General features: G+C 35.1%; 1 protein-coding gene across 1 annotated transcript; it reads right to left on the bottom strand.

Moving 5' to 3' along the window:
* Positions 1 to 2,382: 2,382 nt before the first annotated feature.
* LOC129569528 (pancreatic lipase-related protein 2) lies at positions 2,383 to 8,175 on the bottom strand. The gene is made up of 7 exons (XM_055448412.1): positions 5,702 to 8,175; positions 4,269 to 4,893; positions 4,073 to 4,201; positions 3,909 to 3,931; positions 3,319 to 3,751; positions 2,956 to 3,138; positions 2,383 to 2,852 (listed from the first exon to the last, which is right to left on the bottom strand). The coding sequence occupies exons 1-7, from the start codon at positions 5,841 to 5,843 to the stop codon at positions 2,756 to 2,758; spliced, it is 1,632 nt and encodes a 543-aa protein (XP_055304387.1). The 5' UTR covers positions 5,844 to 8,175; the 3' UTR covers positions 2,383 to 2,755.
* Between the last annotated feature and the right edge of the window lie 1,545 nt (positions 8,176 to 9,720).

The following is a 9,720-nucleotide window of genomic DNA, read 5'->3' as shown; positions in this document are numbered from 1 at the left end:
AATAATGCGCACAAAATGTTGATCAAATTCTCTTGAAAAATGATAGACGGTCTCTGCTCGGGCTTGCTACTGTATAAAATGATTGCACAAGGACAGTGAACGAAGGGAAAAACAAATAATAATCAAACATAGAAATAAAAGCAAAATAAACTACATTTAAAAAAAGGCTAAACGAAAGCAAAACAAAATAAAGAAGGAACAAATTGATAATGACAAGAATAAAAACACATACACACACACACACATTTATAACATTGTTGTTGATGTATCGAAATATCTAGCAAATATTTAATTAAAATAAAGAAGAAAAAGAAGGAGAACGAAAAAAAACGAAAAAAGTATTATTGTAGACAGTTTAACCAAAAATAAAATTAGTTTTTTTTTGTTTTTGATGTTTCGTTTCTTTTTAAACAAAGCAAAATGTGTTGAGAATTTGTCTGGCTGAATGACAAATACGTTACAAATAAATATATATATATACTCTCAAATAAACGAGTTTAATCAAAGCAGAGCATCATTGTATGTGAAAAACCTCTCACAAAATAAAGAAGAAGAAGAAGAAAAGAACAGAAAGGACAAATTCTATATTAGCTAACTCTAGAGAGCAAAAAAATAGTGCGCTAACAATATATTAAAAAAAAATTAAAATGCTATGTTAAGTATATACATAAATACAATAAAGAGAAGAAAAAAAATCCGTGTAAATGTCGTTAAAAAGGAAAATATTATAAATATGTTTAGATTCAATGTTAATGTGCATAAAAGGAAATATTTGTTGAATGAAGAGAAGAAAATAAAATGTTTTATCGATCAATGGATTGATGTGGTTGTATTGCTAAACAAGAAAACACCGCTAGGGGGTGGACACGAGATTTAAGATTTGAATAGATTCGAAAACATCGTATGGAAGTAATGCAGAGAGTTATGAAGATTCAAAGCACTCCAGTTGTTGTAGATTCGTTGCGAATTTTGATAAAGATTTATTTTAATCGCGCAAAATTTTCAATCTGCCATTTTGACAGTTCCAAAGATTGATTTTTTTGCTTATCCAACGGTTGTTCACCCCCTTGAATGTTTCAAGTTGAAAAACCAACACACAAAATGCCACGTCAAACACACTCAAACAGACACACAGATTTACTATTAAATTAAATTATATATACATTGTATGCATTTTTTTGTTTGTTTGTTTACATACTATTTATTCAAAATTTCGAACAAATAATTATTATCAATTTAATAAAAATGATGTATCAAATAGATGTTGTATAGCAATCAGAAATTTGTAAAAATTATTTGAAGAAGATGAAAGAAGAGGAACAGTTTGTTTTTGTGGATGAAAACGTTGGGGCGAAACTCCACTGACGAGAATACACATATACATGAACTCGCCACCACAACCACATTATTATGTGAACGTAACGAAAAAAAAGCAAAAGAACATTTTTAACAATTTATTGTGAATGCCGCATTCAAATTTAAATGACGAAAAAAATATATATAACTGAAATCAAACAAGTTTCGGGTGGTTTCATTTTAATTTTTTATCACGTTTTTTTTTTTCAAAAAACTTGAATTTTCTCCACTTGAATTTTTTTATTACAGCTTTGACACAAGATTGAAAATTATGTGTGAAAACTATTAAGAATTTATGTATCGAGATATTGGTTGATCACCACAAATACAATATTCCGATGTACTACAACGAATGTAGGCATACTATGGGATCTTTGCGAAAAGCAAACATTTGACTGATATCCGATAAAGAGTGTATTTTTCACCATTTTTGTTTGTGGAACTTCTTTTAAGTTGGAAACATCAGGCAAGTTTATTTCTAGATATTCAAATAATTGCTGTGGTGATAATGCCTTCAAAATTTTCCATATTTGCTCAATCAAAAGATTGCAAAATGAAAATTTCTACCGAAAAAAAATTCTCAAAGCTGGTTGGTGTGTTGTTCGTTCATACTACTATATCAATAAAAAGTGCCGAGCGCAACAGCACTCACTTCATCCTGTTGACATTCTAAATGTCAAGATAGACTTTTGTCGCTCGTCAAAAAGAATTATCAATTTCGGCGTAGACGGCTCAAAAGGCCACTAAACAGGTCTCACAACTGACTATCTCACATGCTTGTCAGGGTTATGAGTAACGGAGGCAATCGTCTATTTTTTAAATGATTCTGAAAGGAGTTTGAAACATCGAACCGGAATTTTTCTACGGTTAAATGTTGGCTATTCGAAAAAAAAGTGGCAATTGCTCAAGGCGATCCAGTGGGAGATCAAGACGATAAACGTTTTCACTGTTAGACGAACAATCAGTATTGTAAAACCGTCAGTGTTCTTTTTATCAAAGGGCAATAAGGGGCTAGTCAGAGCATACTTCTTTTCGTACAATTTATTATTTATTACGCATTAAATCTATAATACGAATCACTTAGCTTATTACATATATTTGCAAAATGCGTATATAAATAGGATTCTATGCCAAACTTTCCATGCTCGTGGAATTTCGAATAATCTTACTCATTATCACCAAATGATAATTTGTGCTAGAACTACACAAACTAGAACTTCGATGAATTTATTGTTACGTGAATGAATTTTTCTTCTTGGTATGATTTCAACGGACAATAACGAAAAATAAAATAGCAAACGATGTACTTGAACTCGATTTGTGATCATATAAGTAGAGAGATAATTATAAATTAATTTCTTAAGCTAGATTCGTGGATTGGTTGTGGTTTTTTTTTCTTCTATTCGTTGCGGTATGAGTTACAGTACTCGTGCCTGAAATCGGCTGGCTTTCCCGAAACCACCGGCTCATTTTGGTAGATAGGACACATGATGATTCTTTAAAAAAAAAACACCAAAATAAATCAAAAATAAATAAACTCGTTTCGTGATGCGGAAATATCGATTGTTTTCAAATATACTTGATTGACCAAAAGTTTACCTTCTGTTGTGCTCGAGAGACTCCACAATGATATGCTGAATATAAACTCGTGGTGCAACAATTCGCCACGTTAGGGGATTAAGCGGGTTTGTTCGGTACTCCCAATCTAAGGTTACACTCTCGGGAATGCCAACTTCTCGGCCCGGAATGACGGCGCTGTATACCTTTTCTGGTTCAAGACTCCTGCAACGCAAATTGTGATTAGCAGTGAATTAGTTCTAGTCATGAACGTTTGATATTTGTGAATGGAAGGGATTTGAATTTCAAATATCTTTGAAACAAATATATATAGTTGTTAACGAGTGAACAATATTAAATCAAAGTATTTTTAAATTAATTTCGTTCTTTATTCAAAATACTCACATTGGCTCGCGCGAGAATCGAATTCGTTCGGTTCTATCGCCCTGCAGCGACTGCACTTCAACATTCAAAATGCCAACCTCTTCTCCATGACCTAGGCTCTCAACTGTTCCCGACATGAAGATGGTCATTTTGAAATGTGATCGACAGAAAGGCTGTTCTCGTCCAGTCATTAGATAAGCCTTGATTGGTTGGCCACTGGCCAATTGCTTTGTCCCATGTAATCGTTGGTAACTCGACTTTGCATCAAGACCGAATCGCAAACAGAAACCGGTATCGGTTCCTTTGCACGTGCAATGGCCTTTCAAGAAGCTCTCATACGAATCACAAGCAACGCCAGTAAATGTACAGTTGGATTTGATGCTTTCCAGGAAAAACTCTTGACTGCGAACATGGTTACAACTGAAAAATTGCTGAAAGCCAACACTCAAACTGCCTATTGTGGGAAAGAAAAGATGAGTATTATTAGATCATTGTCGATAGAACTTTTTTGAAATTATCCCCAGTAATTTATTTGGAAAATATCGACTTCGAATAACAAGAAATTGAATTGACAAAACGAAAAGAGGCAAAAGACAGCATTGTCAACTTACCTGTTGATAAAATGTAATGTTGCCTGTTTTTTTTTGAGAAAAAGATGATTATTAGACCATTTTCAATACGAACTTACTTTCACATCACATTTTTTTTTAGTCATTAATTTTGAAAATTTATGATTTGTCCAAAAGTATTGGAAGGAAGAGTATTATCAACTTACATTGGTTTATCGCATCCTGGATTAGTGTGTCCGCCGTTTGGATAAAAGTCTACATGTCCAATCGGATCGGGCATTCCCAGACCACCTTGCGTTATTGGCAACGTATCAGTGTGAATAACATCGACAAATCTGGGAGGGAAATTTGAAGAAAATCTTGAAAAAACATTCAAAGCAATGGCTGTGTATCAAGTCTTACTGTGCATCATTCGGGTCCAGTCGTACAACAGATTCGGTGGCAGTGAAGAGAGGCTCAGCTGGATCCAGTGCTGTGATACGTCCTAAATTGAGATCAAAATCCTTTTGCAAAGTGCTTCCAGCATAACCAGACAAATGTGAGCCTAACGAGTGGCCTATCATGTGCACATTATCCAAATTTTTCATTTTAAATTGTTCGTAGACCATGTACAAAACATGAGCCGTAATAACGCCAACCAATCGAATATTGGCAACGGCCTGAGTATAAGGCGGTGATGCACCGCCACTCCAATCGATCGTAATGACCGATGCAATTCCACTGCGATCTCTGTCCAGCAATGCATTCATCAATTCAATGACCCAAGGACGATCACCCGAATCTAAGTAACCGTGTGCAATCACATAGATATTTCCCTTCGGATGGATTCCACTGTATTTGGCTTCACCCGTTTCATTCAAGCTCAAGTATTTCGGCAAATGTCGATTATGTTTGGTGTAAACAGCAAATCGTGTATTGATTTTCATTGGCGTTTCGGGATAGTTGGAAATTGGTCGCTGATCACCACCAAATGGTCCATTGATTGGGAAGCAGCCGTAAAGTCCATAGCAACGCGGTTGCTCCGGATCTAAAATGAACATAATGTTATACCGATTAGCAATGCCCTAATCTCAAATAGTTATTTGATAAATGAATGTTAATTAAATCATTTGGAATTCTAATCAATCATTGCCCTCAAATTACAAAATTATGAAATGAGACGACAGAGAAAGTGGAAAATCGCATCGCTACGAGGGCCATAAGTCATTTAGAAAACGAATTCTACTTGCGATTACAGTGAGACGTGTGTATGATTCTAAGTGTCGATATGGATCTGTCGCGACGATTTTATTAGCACATAAAAACAACAATCGCGTTTTGACTTATTAGACAAATCGCACGTTCGCTGCTCTCTGTCTCCTATTGAAGTGTGATCATTTGGGTGCGTGCATCACGTTTAGACTGGCTTGCAGTTGCTGCGCTCTTAATTGATATCAATTTAAAACCGAGACAAATATTAATTAAATCAGTCAAAATGAATCCAACGACAGTTAGACTCACATAATGACAAATGCGAATGGAACATTTTTAGAATGTTCTCGACCTTTGGCCACAGAAAAGCGCAACAATTTCTTACGTACATAGCAAAAACTGTACAATTTTTCATTTCAAACCGAAATAGGCACATTTTGACACATTTTCTATTTCAAGAATTAATTCAATTAAGAGCGATCACCACCGTTGTCAATTAGAAACGACCATTTTTCGTGCATTTTTCATGCCTGATGACTGACAAGCGACACAGAAGAATGACACACAGTCATAATTTCTCAGATGATTGCGGAATTATGGGTTGTGTGAAATTTCACGAATTTCACATGAGTCATTGCACTCACCCGAATCAGCTCCCATTGGCGATAACATAAAATCTTCGCGTGTTTTTGGTGCGTTTAAATCATGCTTGGTGATATTGGCCACGTACAGCATCGTTTGCAACAGAAATCCTGTTGTGGAATTTGACATCGGCGGGAATAACATTTTAGTTTTTGAAACTTTTTTATTTTAAATTGAAAACTGTTCACATAAATGTGACTCTTTTATTTCGCGCGATTTTTTTTTATTCTTCTCTTAATTTGGAACAAATTGTTCTTTTTCACTAATCATAATTTCACAATTTAAACAAAAAAAAACTTATTTACACAAATCGTGTGTCTTTTATCAACAAAACGGCACGCGAAACTCTCTTGAAGTCATCATCATTCGGACTGACTCAATGCGAAATGCGTGCAAGTTGTACAATTTAATTGCTGCAGTTGTCAAAAGGCAACGAGACAAAAAAAAACTATCACTTTCAATAATTATCGGGATTGTCTCAATACGGTACGGGTACGTCACAACCACAAAAAAAACTTGTTAAAAAGACTGCACTTGTTATTAAATATTCCAAAGAATGCGATTTGAAAAACTGGAGCAAACCGTTTTCTATTTAGAGATTGATAAATGTTCAACAAGCAAATCACAAAAGTAAACGATTCTAATGAGTGTGCAGGACGAACGAACAACGACAGCAACAACAACAAAAAACCGATGTTGCTTAGTGAACAAACATAAAAGAAATGATGGATAGATCGTTTAGCGCATTGCTTATTATAACGCTGACTTATGTTGCAAACCGACCAGAACCGATGTGACAAGACGAAACGCAGAAAGCAGAATTCGAAAGAGCAAACGAGAGAGGGAGAGAAGATGAAGCGAATCGAATAATGTGTAACTGAAACTTTTTATCAAGAGTTCGCAACAGCAACAACAACACTACATGTTTGCCTTGCGTCTTCGGTGCCAATGCTGGAGCCGTCGTCGTTCTGAAATGATGTGTGCTCGGCCCTTGCGTTTGTGTTATCAACAATCGAAATTCACAAAACGTACACGATTCAATTCGGTTTGGAGTGAGTGAGTGTTCGTGTGCGTGTGTTTGGTGGGCAAGCAAAGGGCTCAATTCTAAATGTATGCCGTCTCATTAACACATCTCTGACAATAAATTCTCGACAGCAGTCGCAGCGACTGTACAATTTGTTGCCTTTTTTCGCTTGCCAAAATGCTTCGAAATCAATTGGTTCAGTCAGAAGCAGTCGTTTAAACATGACTACTGAAAAGGTGAACATTTTAAATGGCGTTGCCATTAATTTATGCAATTTAACTGTCAATCTACACATTATTTGTGTAGAATGGATGATCTTTGTGTGTTAATGATGGGTAAGTCTGCTTTTGTTCATCATATAAACATGCCTTGTATATTTTAACTTTGTACGTCGCATTTTCCCCGTTTCTGCTGTTTATTCGCACTGAAATTGTAAATATTTTCTTGTTAAGCGCCTGAACGAGGAAGCGAATGCGTCAGTTAAATCAATACTTAGCTTGGCTGTTTTTTTTGTTTCGTAACATCAAATGAATCATGTAATAATATATTTCTCACTTCTATGGGTCAAATGCTATTATCAACACGTTTCATATAGCATTTTTGTTTGTGTGACGTCTAGATAACGAAAAAAATGGATCTGTCTTAATATTATTCCACAAAAATCAAAACAAATTCGTTCGAAGTTGAGATTAGTAAATGAAGAAGAATTGGAAATCGTACGTAAGGAGGTTAGATTAAAAGGAACGTTTCGTGTTTTATATATTTCGACGAAACATGTCCATATGTGAAAGGGACAGAAATTTTGATCATTTTTGTGCTGCAAAACATTGATTAATGACTTTCCTTACGGTTTCTCGAAGTTAATTCATATGTTTTTTTTTGTTTGATTTGCGATTGTCCATTTCTTATGTCACTACTTTTGTTTTCTATTTCAACAGATAACGAATTAAAATTTCTAAGAAATTCTCGTTGTTCTAATCATTGTACAGGGAAAAACACATTTTCCCCATTAATCATAAACCAACACCTAACAAATATTTAAATAATCATTTAGCGCATCGTTAAAGCAACACACGAAAAAAAAGATGCCCACTAAAATGACGAAAGTTGTTTACATTTGATAACAATTGTTTTTTTTTCTATTGCCAACAAGATCAGCGTCTCTGTGGCCTTTCAATGCGTATTTGCGTCAAATAGTCAACGATTTTACTACAGTTGCTTCGTTTTTGCGTACATCGTCATTAGGAAAAAAAGGGATCAAATTTTGTTTTGTCCAGAGAGAAAGACGAAAAAATGATAAGAAAGTTGGTCGGACTTTGACCAACACCCGGCCCGATTAAAATGCTCGAATATTTGTCGGTCATTTTTCAATTAAAATCTATTTCTGTAGTTTTGTCTAGCGCTTTCCGTGCAACAACACTGATACTTGTCATCGTTTCAATATCCTTGAGCAAATCAATAGAATGTAAACACCGACCGACTTCGCTTCAATTTTATCAGTTTGTTATTAGAAATTCATGCCTTTGATTGCATCGTATTGTGCACTTTGACCAGTTAACCGCATCAAATTTTCTTCGGCCAGACGGAATTCGTTAATTAGGCCCAAATAAACAACCGGACAAAAAAACGACACTCATTAAATTAATAGAAAAAATTGATACTGGGCTGGAAAACAAAAAAGAAGACTTTAACATTTATTTACGTCAATGATCGATTCCACCCAAAACTGATTCCCGCTGATTCAGTTGCCCGTGACAAAGACAAGTAGATAAGCGTCTGAACATATTTACAGTTTGATGCATGTTGTTTTTGCTGTTTTCACATGGCATGTGTTATTTTGTTTGGCTTTTTCACACTTGTGGTGAAATCACAGAATGCCACAGCAAAGTCGCAATTTCATTCGGTACGATAACGTACATACACCGAATTGGGGGCTTGACTTTCAAATCAATAATGCTCATCTATCAATTCCATCATGTGACACCCAGTCAATTGATAAAACACAAAATTTAGACACGTTTTTATTTTCAAACTAAAAATATCTCCCAGCAATAGTTGTCGATGTAAGAAAAAGTGGTTTCCATTTTTGTTTGTAAAGTCATCGATTTTACAATTGTAAATGCTTGTCGGAATGTCAAAAGATCAATCCAGGCCGATTGAAATTTCGTCGATTTTTGCCTTCTTTGTACCTTTGGACTCTCTTTATCTCCACAGACGACGCGTTCGTTGTGTATGAAATAATTCTGGAATGATTTTTTTCAGGACATTTACTCAATAAATTTCAGCATTTTTTCTGCACAGCGCTGCGGAATCGAAATAATTAATCGTTTTTTTTTCGACACGAAGATAAGAACCACTTCGAGCAACAATAAAGTGAGGCGAACAATTCAATTAATTGAAATATGATATACAATGCTTGCGCATGGAAAAATGATTATTACGCAATGACCTTTTACTTCGTACACGAATTTTACTTTTCCGTACACACCGTGTCAAGGGAAAGTATAGGAATTGGTCCCGAACACTTTTTTCGCAAAATTGGTTTAGATCATCATAAAAACTCATGAAACGTGTAGAAAACTTTTTGAGACACTTTTTCGTTCGTGTGCCGTCGTCGTCGTCGTTGGTGTTTGTTAACACGATAACTCAAAAAATAATTGAGATAATCAAAATATGGAAATGCCAAAAAGTATCCAAAAAACTTAGTTTAAGTTCGAAGATGAGCCATTTTCGATTTGATCCTTTGGTACTTGCCCTAAGAAAAACCTCAAAAAATTTACACTTTTGTATGGGATCGATTTACGGGCAAATTTTGTCGACATTTTTTTGGAAAAAATTGAGGGCCAAAAACCAAACTTCTGCAAATGCGATCAAAATGAAACTTTCAGAATCTTATTTTTTCTCCAAAAAATGAAACCTCAGAAAGTTTAAAGCCAATGAGAATGGGTTTACGGGTACCTCTCATACAAAATTGTCGCAGTTTTAGTTAAGTGACCG

The sequence above is a fragment of the Sitodiplosis mosellana genome, unplaced genomic scaffold (genome assembly GCF_009176505.1).
Source record: "Sitodiplosis mosellana isolate CC-2019 unplaced genomic scaffold, AAFC_SMos_1.0 Smas_scaffold_38, whole genome shotgun sequence".
In the NCBI taxonomy this organism is placed as follows: Eukaryota; Metazoa; Arthropoda; class Insecta; order Diptera; family Cecidomyiidae; genus Sitodiplosis; species Sitodiplosis mosellana.
Note: the sequence above shows the minus strand (reverse complement) of the source record. Positions and strands in the feature narration are given on the sequence as shown.